Source organism: Phaseolus vulgaris, chromosome 11, assembly GCF_000499845.2.
Source record: "Phaseolus vulgaris cultivar G19833 chromosome 11, P. vulgaris v2.0, whole genome shotgun sequence".
NCBI lineage: Eukaryota > Viridiplantae > Streptophyta > Magnoliopsida > Fabales > Fabaceae > Phaseolus > Phaseolus vulgaris.
Window position 1 is genome coordinate 49,010,705 of NC_023749.2, and position 13,167 is coordinate 49,023,871.

General features: G+C 30.4%; 1 protein-coding gene across 2 annotated transcripts; it reads left to right on the forward strand.

Annotated features, from left to right (window-relative positions):
* Positions 1 to 1,796: 1,796 nt before the first annotated feature.
* On the forward strand, positions 1,797 to 11,414 carry LOC137830047 (putative cyclin-B3-1). 2 transcript variants are annotated; one of them, XM_068637150.1, is made up of 23 exons: positions 1,797 to 1,910; positions 2,074 to 2,137; positions 2,238 to 2,301; positions 2,395 to 2,427; positions 2,880 to 2,937; positions 3,052 to 3,103; positions 3,187 to 3,277; positions 5,193 to 5,250; positions 5,466 to 5,523; positions 5,601 to 5,655; positions 5,783 to 5,809; positions 5,899 to 5,959; positions 6,105 to 6,153; positions 6,245 to 6,338; positions 7,287 to 7,332; positions 7,721 to 8,071; positions 8,144 to 8,263; positions 9,571 to 9,660; positions 9,781 to 9,942; positions 10,028 to 10,084; positions 10,363 to 10,461; positions 10,646 to 10,824; positions 10,913 to 11,414. In XM_068637150.1, exons 1-23 carry the CDS (start codon positions 1,896 to 1,898, stop codon positions 11,046 to 11,048), a joined length of 2,019 nt encoding a protein of 672 aa, XP_068493251.1. In that variant the 5' UTR covers positions 1,797 to 1,895; the 3' UTR covers positions 11,049 to 11,414. The 2 variants fall into 2 exon arrangements, with proteins under 2 accessions (XP_068493251.1, XP_068493243.1); XM_068637142.1 differs by having other exon boundaries at positions 1,808 to 1,910; positions 5,896 to 5,959.
* The last annotated feature ends 1,753 nt before the right edge of the window (positions 11,415 to 13,167 follow it).

The window sequence follows — 13,167 nt, forward strand, 5'->3', positions numbered from 1 at the left end:
CCCCATTTCTAAACCACTTAATTCTAGATGTTTTCCTAAGTAGAAGTTACTTGTTAGTCATTACTTCCCAAAACTATTGTTGTAGCTATTTTTTTTTTTTTTTTACATTTGGCATCCTCTTCCAAATTGTATTATTCATCAATTCATTATTTTGTTTACTGTATCCTTAAGTTTGTCATCAATAATCCCATAATGATTCTTATTCCATTCTTTAACCTAACTTAACTTTTTTTCAGTTTTTCTTTTAGTACATAATCTCTTTCCTATTGTACTTGCATATTCTTCCAATTTTTTTTGACACAATTCTGTATTTTTTTATGTAGGATCCTAAATTTGGTCCTTGTTCATATATCTCCTTTTGACCAATCTTTTGTCACCAAAACCCTATCCAACTTAATTTTTATCTTTCATTTCCTTCTATACTAAGTAAACTTTCTTTCTACATTGGAATATCTTCCACTCCATTTTAACCACAAATTGATTGAATTTCATACTTTTTCATCTCTTTGGAATTCTTCCTATTCACCCCCTTTGCCCATTATTGTTTTTAACACAATTAAAGTCACATAAAGACATTATAGGACAACATTGCTACCTTGTCTTTTGAACCTTAGATTCCTCCCATAACCTCTCCTTTGCTTCTATCTCACATGATGAGTACATATTCATACTAACTACCTCCTTCTTCTCTTCCTTTCATAGTCTTTGTAATGTTATGCAACCTAATTTAAAAAATAATTGATACTTAAAGTAAATAAAAATCTATCATGTATTAAATACCTAAAACTTATTTAAGTTTATGATATTATAAGAAATATTTCATGTAGTTTACAATTATTTAAAAAAAGTGTAGTTTAAATTGTTTATTTCTTTAGGTTCATTAATAATGCTAGATTTACCAAAGGGAGCAACTAAATTTACACATCTTTCAAGTTTTAATGACCAAACAAGTTTATTTAAAAGTGTAAAACTAAAACCAAGTTTAACATAAGATTAAAAAACAATGTTTTCACTACTAAAAGTAAATTATTGAACAAAATAAGAGTAGTATTAGAAACAATAAAAAACACTCTTGATAATAAATTATAATTAAAATAATTATTAAAACCAGTCACATGTAATTAAATTATTTTAAAAACAGTAATGAATTAATTTTGAAGTTAAAAATAATCTAATCATCTTAAATTAAACTATTTTTTATCAACTTAATTATTTTAATATTTTTAATTTTAGCACTACACTAAATATTGATAAAAAAAGGAAGCTCTTTTTCATGACAAAAAAATCATGATTGATGGAATCATGAATAAGAAAATTAGGATTATTAGAAATGAATAAAGCTCCATGAGTCAATATTATCAAAATTATTTATACAAAATATTTATAAAATTAATAAGATAATATATTGTTTTTACCATAATAAATAATTTAATAAAAATAACCTAATAACTCTTTTTAGTATCATATTTTATGAAAAATTATCTTAAAGTGAATACACATCTGTGGAAGGAGATGTGTTTTTGCTAGTTTCACTAAAGTACTTATTTTCTACAAATGTTAATTTTTTTATAAAATATATACCAAATATGGAAAAAAAATCCAATTTAAGAATTAAAAATAATTCTTCTATAAAACACGTTAATCATAATAAGTCAATATAGTATTTGCATAGATTTGAAACATATTTAATATAATTAAAAACAATAATAAAAAATTCCTATTTATTTTATTTCTTTTGTTTGTGAAAAGGTGAAGGGTATCAAAGTAAAAGCACGTGAATTCAAAAATCTAAAGACAAGGGGCGTGACTTTCTGATTCAAATTTCACTCGCTTCAACGGCTTTCTCTGCCTTTCTGCGGCATCGAAGCTCTGCAACACTTCAAACCAACACCTCAATGGTTTCTCTCACGGTAAGGGTTTCACTCTCCAATTTTCACCATTCCAATCTTTACCTTTCGATTATTTCACTCTGCAATTTTCAATTCTCGCAAATCCTGTTATCGTTTTTCTTAGGTTTTCATCATCGATTCTGCCTCTGAATCCTAATTCTTGTTTCGTTCTTGCATGCTTCAGGGAAAGACCAGACTGGGCTCAACTCGAGCCTCTGTGGTCGGTGCTGCCCAATCTCGGCCGAGCGGTATATATGTATTTCGTTTGATTTTTTTTTTCTGTTAATTTTTGTTATTCTCGAAATGTTTATGTGTTTTTGGTTGGTGTTTTGTATGTATATCGAGCAGTGGGTGGTAAGAATTTCAAGGTGTTTTCTGAAATTGACAGGACTAAAGCTGGTGACGGGAATACGTGAGTGTTTTTTATTTTTTTTTGTGATTGAGAATTTATAGTGAATATGTATATGTAAGTATTTTGTAGAACTAATTTTGATTGTTTCTGTAGGACTTCTGCTAGAGGAACAGGTGCAAATCCAAGGTATGGTGCCTTAGTTGACTTCAAATGATGTGCTTTCTGCTCCATGGGTTATTTTTAGGTGCTGAAATCATGAACAGCTGTAGAAATCTAATGTTGTCAAAATGATTTTGATTAATTGTTTGTTTTTATGAGATATCAGATAGATAAGGAAGCCCTCTACTGAAAGGGGTTTTAGATAGCTGGGCTTTGAGAATTCAACTTGTTTTTAACTGCCTCCTGTAGTTCAAATTGGACGGGCTTGTCTCAAGATTGTGTCTTTTATACGGTTCATATGAAGTCTGAATCTGCTACCTTGTTTTGTGTTTTTTTGTCGTTGTCTGAAACAGTTGTTTTTAGTGAAACTATGCAACATATTGCAGAATGATATTCATTTCTTGTAGATGTTCTTATATGCTTGAAATATGTAAAAGCACTGTAGTGATCTATCTATATGACCTTTGCAATTTATGCAGAAGGAGTACCGGGGTAGCTAGCAAAGGGGTTATTCTTAATAGTACCAGTAATCTAAAGGTAATAAACATTCTGAACTTCTAATACTTTTTGAGGTCTAAATATTTTGTATTCTTGAGTCTTTCCTTGGTTACACTCCATATGTCTAACTATTATGCAACTTTGATGGTGAAGGGTGGTCTCAAAAAGAGTATGGATAAAAGTAGTGGCAAATATGGTACTTCTTGTAAGTATTAACTGAACTCATTTTGCGTTAAAATTATGTGGAATAACACACTTCTCATTTTCACATATTTTGGCTTGTAATAGCAAATACAGCTGTCAGAAAGGCATTGGCTGATGTTAGCAATGTTCAAGAAAAATTCACTGCAGCTGTTGGACATACTAACTCAAAAATGAAGTAAGAATCTTATTTATGGTGGATAGAAAGAAAGTTAGAAGGGAGGTCGTAGTATTGCACTGTTTAAATAGAATATTTGCAACTTATTTTTGGATACTTATCTTGTATAGTTATATGAAAATTTCATATATATTTTTTCTCACATATCAACCTATTTAGTCCAACTATTAATGTCATTCTTTTGTGATATGTTTTGTTTTGGATTTTCTGATGGATTGCTCGATAATATAAAGTGGCAGCCTCAACATTTTTCACCTTTGATTTTGTTAGAATATCTAGAAAACTTCTCATAATATTTTTACTGTATCTTAGAGTGTATTAATATCTCTTAGGAGTGGTCATGGTTTTCAATTTCATGTTTCGTGGATTTTTTACTTATTTAATTAGGATTGAGAGTCTAGTATTAGTAGAAAATAGTGGTTTATGAAAGCATTTTGTCTCACGTCATATCACATCAAGAGTCAACCTTTCTCATCCATGCTGGAACATGTTTGCCCTAGTTATATCCGGTTATATCCAACCCACTTGTCCCATATGGTGATATCCATATATTCTTTCTTGTCAGTCTTGTCATTACTTCTATCCAATGTTTGTTCCTAGACAATATCTAGCTTAATCCTGATTTTGTCCTGCTTCTGTCTCAAATGTAGTCCAAATCCAGTTCTGCTCCATTTTGGCGCATCATTTTTAATTTTCTTTTCTTGTTAAATGTAACAACAAACTTAGTAGTTAGCTTTGGCTTTTGAGGGGCCAGCAAATATCTTATATATTGTATCTTAAATTTGTTTTTAGTATATTAAATGATCCCTTAGGAGTGATTTATATTTCATAGTATGTTAAATGATCCCTTAGGATTAGGAGTCTATATTAGCATATAAGTAGGGGGTTAGTGTTTATATTTTTTTTATATCATCAAGTCATGTCTGTTTTAGATTTTGAGTAGTTTACCTCTCTTTGTTCTTCCTATCTCAATCCTTCAATTTCAACAAAATGTCAAAAATTAACTACTCAAGTTGTTTGGTGAATGCACCCGAATAAATTTCTGCACAGAAGAAGAAAGAGGAACAAGAAAATTGTGTTTCATGAAACACTCTGTGAACAGCATCAGCTGGATATACTTTTGATAATGCAGCGCCCCTCCCTTTTCTTATTCTTTTTTACAAACTTATAATAATAATAATATAAACAAATAAATGAAAATAAAATTAATAGTATTAATAATAATATTATTATTATTATAAATAGTACCACATTATTTTTAAAGTTTATTTTTCATTTTCTCTGTTTTGAACTAAACAACTTCTATTTCCATCCCATTTTTCACCTATTTCTCTTCTCTTTTCTCACCTACCCTCTTCCTCTTCTATTTCTTTTCTCTCTATCAAACACACCTAGTCTTGAAATCACATTAAATCATGTTAAGTTTAGATTATTAATCAGCTTGTTCTTTCTTTTTCCTTCTATCTATATCCTATATTTTAAAAACACTTAAGCTGATGGGTAAAATCACATGAATATGTTATAATTAAGTAACTTAGCATACCTTCTCACACAAGAGATCTTTGTTCTTGATAAGTGGACAATGTACAGAGACCCGTCTTATCAGATTGAAGCTTAATATTCCCCTAGAAGAATTGGGCCAAAAACGATTGGTTAATAGCTTTCATATTTTTTTGTCACATGGACTTTGGCATTAAAAAGAATTCAATCTCTAGACTCTTCACTTAATAGAAATTGATCTTATGATGATGCTTCACGTAATAGAATTTGATTCTGTGATATTGGTTTTTCTCAAGCAGACATTGATGCAATATTCTCTACAATTGCTTGAATACGATAGTATATTAATTCTGTCTTTATTTCCTCTAATGCTTGCTTCATTATTTGATTTTGTATATCTTATGTGCCTTTATAGGGTTTCAGCAGGTTCTAGTACCAAAATAGTGGGTGTATCTTTGAGGAAGTCCATCGTGGTATGTTAACCACTTCTCTAATTTTTCCATTTTTCTGTTAAGCGCATCTTTTTTTTTTTTAACTTGACAAGTCCTTTATGTAAAGGAGTACTCCTTTTACTCGTGTTAGTTAAAAACTCAATATGCCAAAATGACCCAATCATGAAATTTTGGCTGTGCAATCTATTGGCTCTACACTATTATGAAGCATTGATAATTTTTCTTGTTTAAATTAGGGAAGAGTGCAAAGAAATACAAGTAAAACTGATGTTCAGTTAGATTCTCTCAATAAAGGTGACTGATTACCCCATAAATATTTTTATTGTATTTTGTATGTTTAGAATGTCATTTAGATGTTTTTCTCCCTTCAGATGATCAGAAGAATAATACAAAAGGAGGCCAGTCGGTTTTTTCCACAAAGGACAGGTACTTAGGATACTGTCTTTTGTTTATCTCACATTTCATAGGATATTAAAGTTATAAATGGTTGGTTTTTATGCTTCTAAGCACTTCATTACAGAAATTATATTGCCTTTTATTTTATATTTTGCAGGTTTACATGGAAGACTACAGCTACAAGGTTTTTTTAATCTTTCATTTTATTGGTTCAAGTGAGTTTTATGAGTAACGTGAACTGAAACCACTATATTCTTTGTCTCTTCCAAGCAGTTCAAGGAAGTCTTTACCAGTACCAAGGAGGGTAATCAGAGAAGATACGAATAAAACAAAGGTAATATAATCTTGTTATTGTTTGTCTTTTCTGGTGGTAGAGAGTTGCAATAAATATAGCTGTGCTTACTCAGATTGCCATATTTTTCATTTTTATTTTCAAAATCCTTTTCCCTTTCTTATACTTCCACTTTGCTTCCTTGCAGGAAAATGTTAGAAGTTCCCAAACGGCAAAAGGCCAAAGTGGTCTTCCCTGTAAGCAGTTGTGGCATAGATAAGCACTTTGTAAATGTCAATGAACTGACATGTACAATGTTAATTAAACTTAATATGCTATTGATTTCAGCTAAGACAACAACAAACAGAAGAGATAGTTCCCAACTGATTAATGCAAGAAGCCATTTATGGAAGAATCGAGTGAGTGATGGTTTTGTTCTAACGTAAGTGATAATTAATCATATCATTAGCTTAGTTCCTGCTTCCTCTGTGTAAATTATGCACTTCTGGTACATTTTATCTGTTTGATTAGCTTGAAGTTGCTGAAATGGGGAATCTAGCTAGTAAGCCTATTTAATTATGAGATGATGTCTAGAAAACTGATACTAATTAGCTGCATTGATGACACCGTGCATTCTGATGGGCCAAAAAAGGAGGCACATGAAAGCAGTGATATTTATGATTACCCCCTTTTTAACTAATCCATATTCTACAACGTTGTTGATCTTTTTGACTATGTAATGCATCCACAGTATCTGTCAAATGTTTAAGCTGTTTCGTGAAGGAACATGAGTATTTTAGGGAATGTCAATTAAGTAGTATTTTTAAATCGCAAAATACTTGTAATACTGCTGTATTTGCTGTCCCTAACTCACAAACTCATAGAGACAAGTTCTTTGTGCAAACTAGAAGACAATAAATATATCTTTCTATTAAAAAGAAAATGTAATTGCTCCTAAATGTCTGCTGTGAACTGTCACCGTGACAACTAATATTGAACATTTTCCGATATTAAGTAACTGCTATTGACAATTTTAAACATTCTGATATCGAATTACTTCTACTTTCTAACAATATTAGCCATAACTGCCCGTATTACTACATTTAAAAGTTCTTAACATGTCCCCTCAAATTAAAACAGTGGCCTTGCAACATATTCAATGCACGGGCTCACCACCCTAGTATGTGCTGAGATACAGATGGATGATATTTTATATTTACATGTGTATCTATAAAATAGGAAATCATTATTGTTATTTAAATTATAGCTGAAGGCCTGTTTATGCTCATCGTTAACAACTAATTATTCTTAATAAAAGATTAGTTATCAATTGATAGATGATACTTGTAATTATTAATAATTAATTTCATGCAATTCACCTGTGATACAGGGTTCAGCCTAATGTTTTGCATGCATCCTCAAGGAAGTCTGCCAAGGTATGTTGGCTGCACTCTGTTGTCTGTAGTTTCTTTACTTGTTTGACTAGTACAGCAGTGGTTCCTTGGAATTTATAACTGTTGTGTTTATTTTGCATTTTACTTGGAAATTCTCTGATGCTTGTATAATTGATAAGGCTGAACAGTATAATGTAGTTTGTTGAAGTAAAATATAGCAGAAAACCTTTTAATTTATACATGTATATGATATGATTGATACATGCATTGATGTTCATGCTCTAATATTATGCTTGGTTCATTTAATGGCGTAAGGAACTGTCTTCTCAGTCAGTAATTTCCTCGACATTTTGATTTTGTTTCTCAACTTTGTGAGAAGTAATTGAAGATCTGTTGAGTGTGAACTTGAGTTTTACCTTGTTCGTTACAGCCAATTGTTAAGACCATACTCAAGGCTTCCATTGCGCAAAGGACATCAAAATCTCAGTCCATATCAGCTCAGAGAAAATTAGAATCAACTATTGCAACTTCATCTCAGAACAAACCCATATCAGCTCAGAACAAATTAGAATCAACTAGTGCAACCTTATCTCAGGAAAAAGAAACAGTTTCTTTGTCTCTTCCTGGGAATGGTTCAACAGTTTCTGATGATGCAAATCAAAGACATCTTCATCTTCCATCTGGAGAGAGCAATCTAAGAACAGATTTTTCAGAGCTTATTCCAAGGAAAAAATCCAGCCGCCGAAAATCATATACAACTTCATTAATTGAGGGATCTAAGGTTTTGATGCTCAAACGAAACTACTAGTTTAGTTTCCATAAATTTAAATGACACTTAGCCCTTATTTTGCAGTTTCTCAAGGAAAGTGAAGTTAGAGAGCAAGATAACCTACCCAATATAGATAATAAAGGCAATCAACTTGAAGTTTCTGAATACATTGATGACATATATCAGTACTATTGGGTTACTGAGGTAATACTCATCGTGCCTATGATGTCAGCTCTTTTTTATGTTATCCTCTTTGTTACTCATTACTCTAGAATATACTTTTCTTTTTCTAGTTTAGTAAATTTCTTCTTTGATGTTCTTAGATGTATTTGAGAGGTTGATAATAGAACATGGATGGTTGAGAGTTTGATACTTGTAACAACCATGAGAGGTTGATGCTTGTTCTATTCTTTTGCTAACAATCTTTCTCCAAGTGCACTCATGTCACAGTTGTAGTTTTTGAAATTCTTCTTGAAATTTTGATCTACTGTGATTTTTTACTTTTAGAACATCTCATCTCATAATCATTAGTCTCTGCGTGCATTGAATTTTCCAACATATCTTCCTTACTTTTTTTAACCTTGATTCTTCTTCCAGAATAGTTCCAGCTGCATCATGTCTACGATTCAGCTATTTTTTAAGATTTAAACTTTGTTACTTGTTACTGTAGAGAAATAATTTTCTTTTTATAGTTGAGTAAATTTATTTTCTTAAGAACATGCTTGTCTCTTTCTTTCTATTTCCCTCCCATTCCACTGTAGGCTTTAATAGCACCACCAAGTGTTGGAATTAGTAAATAATTTTCTACAACAAACATTTTAGATTGTAAGCTTCCAAGGACTATGCATTTAGGAATAAAATCCCACGTCGGATGTAAGTAGTAAACATTTTACTTTGTGATGTGCCCCACTGCCTACATATAGAAGCTTTGGTGGATCCTTTAAATCATCCCAAAGTCTTCCTGTAATAATTTACTTAGAGAAATTATTTATCTTGAGGTTCTTTTATTCCTTTTTACTCTTTTCTTATTTTGGCTGCTGACTTATTATTTTTTACTCTAATGGTGTACCCAACATAAGCATTTCCCAAACTTAACTGCATTGAATATAATTTAAATTTAACAATCTTGCAGCAACTATCATCATCAGCACTGCCTATACGCACACTGACATTCAATACAATCATTTCATATCTACAGTTTTTTATTTATTTAAAAATCCTTTTATATGGAGGTCTTGATTCAATTGCAAATTTATATTTTGATGTTTTACTCTTCTTCCCCCCATGTTCTTGGATAAGTACTTTATTACATTAACAGAAAGAGATGATGCAACCTTGTTCAACATCTGTCATCGTCCAAATGACATTGTTTAACTGATTTTGTCACTTCCTTTTTGGTGTAATCATGATACCACTGGGCTCATCTATATGAATTTATATTTTACCTTTTATCAATATTCTCTGGTATGAAGTAATGTTTTTATCTAATTAAAATTTGCTTTCAACTGCAGGCACGTAATCCAGCTCTAGCAAATTACATGTCAATTCAGACGGACATTACACCTAGTTTGCGGGGCATTTTGATCAACTGGCTAATTGAAGTAAAGGATTTCCCTCATCCTTCAAGATGGCTTTCCTCTCAGCATGTTGTTTCCTTTTTCTTGTTCTACCGATGACTTATCATAGTTATTTTCTTTGTCTATCATTATTGGCTATTGTAGGTACACTTCAAATTTGATCTGATGCCAGAAACACTGTATCTTACTGTTACGTTGCTTGATCAATATCTCTCCCTGGTGACTATCAAAAAGACTGATATGCAGTTAGTTGGTCTTACAGCACTTTTGCTGGCTTCAAAGTATGAGGATTTTTGGCATCCTAGGGTAAGAAGCCATATTTTGAGCATTACTTTTGAAGAAAAGATGGCATGCTTTATCTGGCTCATTTTTTTTGTTGCATTTGTTCCAGGTCAAAGATTTAATCAGCATCTCTGCTGGGTATACTAGAGATCAAATGCTTGGAATGGTGAGCAGTGCATATTATTAAGCATTTCTGATTGCACTTCTCCCTTTCATCCTCATGTTTAAGAGTGAACTTGAATCTTGATATATTTCATAGCATATAATGAATGGCTTAGCAAATTGGTGAAGTTTTCATTCAGATAATACGAATTGATCGCACTATTTATTTTGTTGAAAAAATGAAAACGAGGAAGTTTATACCAATTGATAAATTCTAAATTTTTCCCTTTGTTCAATTACTTAAAGTTTTTATTCTAATTTGTTGTATGGTTCTCTGTACAGGAAAAACTTATTCTTAGAAAATTAAAGTTCCGTCTCAATGCTCCTACTCATTATGTTTTTTTGGTGCGGTTTTTGAAGGCTGGACAATCAAATAAAAAGGTATGTAATTCAGCATGCATGGTCTTACTGCATTACTTGCATACTCTTGATTGTACAAATTTAGTTTATCATTGCATCTAGGCGTTATGGTTGAAAAATCAATTTGGATATGAGAAATCATCAGTCTTTGCAGGTAGACATCAAGTTTGATTTCTAACATTTTGTCTTCAATTTATTTTTCCAGATTGAACACATGGCATTCTTTCTGGTTGACCTGTGCTTAGTTGAATACGACGCTTTAGCATTCAAGCCTTCATTACTTTCTGCATCAGCTCTGTATGCTGCACGGTGTACTTTGCAAATAACTCCACCATGGACCCCATTACTTCACAAGCATGCGCGTTATGAAGTTTCACAGCTCAGGCATTTACTCTAACTTTTCTTTGTCACTTTCAAATTAGTTTGAGATGAATTCTATTTTTATGCTGACTGTGTAAAACACTTGTTGTAGGGATTGTGCGGAAATGATTCTGAAGTTCCACAAAGCTGCTGGGGTTGGAAAGTTGACAGTTGCATATGAAAAGTACTCTAGACCAGAACTCGGTAAGGTTGCTGCAGTGAAACCTTTGGACGTTCTTCCCATGTGATTTGAACTGTGCTTGGTATTCCTATAAATTCTCTTGGCATATAAACATGCATTAAGATAGGGTTGCATCAGGGAAACCGTTGGATGTATTTCCTCTGTGATTTGAACAGTGCTCTAGTTATACATCTGTAATATATGGTATTCCTATGAACACTCTTGGCATATAGCATTTCTTAACATAGGAATTAAATTCGAAAAAATCTCGAGGTTTTATTTTGGTCGAGGTTTTTTTGTTAACAACCTTGGTTCTAGTTGTAATTGGGTACTTTTGTTCTTATGAGAAACAAAGAAGCTGTGATATATTACTGTTAATGTTCTTGTAAGTTCAATCTATATGGAATATCTATTATTATCTTTTCAGTTTAAAGAGACATTCACCCGTTTATCATGAAATGGAAGTTGATGAATTTATTTGGATAATTCATTTACAATAGAAATGATTTATATTTATTGAAAAAAACTATTCATTGAATTATTAGTAGTGGCATCAAATGTAGCAATCACCTAAACTACTTAATTTTTGTTAAATAAATTACAGGTTGATTTTTTTATCAATTCAGTGAACAAGATTTTCTAAACATTCTTTCAACATATAGAAAAATATTAATGAAAAATGAAAATAAAGAAATGGAAGGAAAATATTTTTTAAGTTATTTGATATTAAAATTAAAAATCATTACTATTTTTTATCTTTATTATTATAGTTATTATAAAACTAAAAACTGTAAAAGGAGAAAAAAATGAAAAGTCGTTATAATTGACTGAATAAATTTGTTTGTAGTTACTTATATATTTTTCGACGGAATGAGTTTTGTTCAAGTTATTTGATAATAAAATTAAGGTATAATTTACATTTTTATCCTTATATTTAGGATTAATATTAAATTTATTATAATGGTTTTTAAAAAAGTTAATTTGGTTTCAATAATTTTTTTAAAAATATATAATTTGGTCTCTTCTGTCAAATTGTCACAGGATGTGCTGCTGAGTCTTTGACCACTCATAACTTTACTGTTATTTATCTTTTTTAATCTTTTCTTCTATTCTATTGAATGTTCTATAATACTTCTAAAATCAAATTCATAATGTTTTCCAATACTTTCAGTGTTTCCAAAAGCTTCAGTGTTTCCAAAAGCTTCGGCAATACCCTCAATGTAAAAATTGTGAATTCAAATTGTGGTTAAAAATAAAGAAGGAGGATTGAAGAAAGAGAGAAATAAAAGGGTGAATTTGAGGGTTAAAAAATGAGGAGGAAATTGTTTTTTTACTGTGATGCAAGATATGATAAAATGATGAAGAAAAAATCATTGTTGCAAAAGTGATAGAAAGAAGTTGGTTAGAGTTAGGAGAGAAAGAGAAGAGAAAAAGGTTTAGGATTGAAATTGATGAGGAGACTTCACATAAAACATAATAAAAGTGTCACTTGCACTTGCCACATCATTAACAATTAACAATTATTGTTCTTGATAAAAATTTAACAAAAATAATTAAATTACATACTTCTTATAAAACTAAAAACTGTAAAAAGAGAAAAAGAAAGAGTGGTCATATTATATATAAATTTGTATATAGTTATATATTTTTTAGAAAGTATTTTTCAATAAAATAGTTAGATTTGTGGTTTACATTTTTTAAAATACTTTTAGTTATTTGTACTTACCAAACCATCTATTTTCATTTTTTATTTTATATCTTCCATCCTTTATTTTTATCTTGTTAAAATAGTATCTTTTTACGTTTTACTTATGTACTTTTTACGTTTTACACATATCCAAATTATACACCACCAAAGTTAAAATGTCTATGATATGTACTTTTGTTATAACATTTTGTAACTATTTTGGATATTTCACTTTTTATTAAATCAAAATAGTAGTAAAATACATAATGATATAATATTTATATAACAATAAAATTATAATCTCTAAACTATAAAATAACTATTTAATTTTAATCTTTTATTTTTTTTAAAGTATATTGTTTTAATAGAGATGTGGATAAATATAGGTGTTTATGTTAACAATATTTAACTAGATTTTCTATTCAGTATAAGTAATTATTTTGCTATTTTATTTTTATAATATAAAAATTCAAAAAAACACCGATAAAAAAATACAAAA

Bases quoted from the DNA above. Each gene is read 5' to 3' on its own strand.
- LOC137830047 (XM_068637142.1), top strand. The intron at 2,138-2,237 runs GTATATATGTAT...TATATCGAGCAG, and splicing joins TGCCCAATCTCGGCCGAGCG to TGGGTGGTAAGAATTTCAAG. The intron at 5,656-5,782 runs GTACTTAGGATA...TATATTTTGCAG, and splicing joins GTTTTTTCCACAAAGGACAG to GTTTACATGGAAGACTACAG.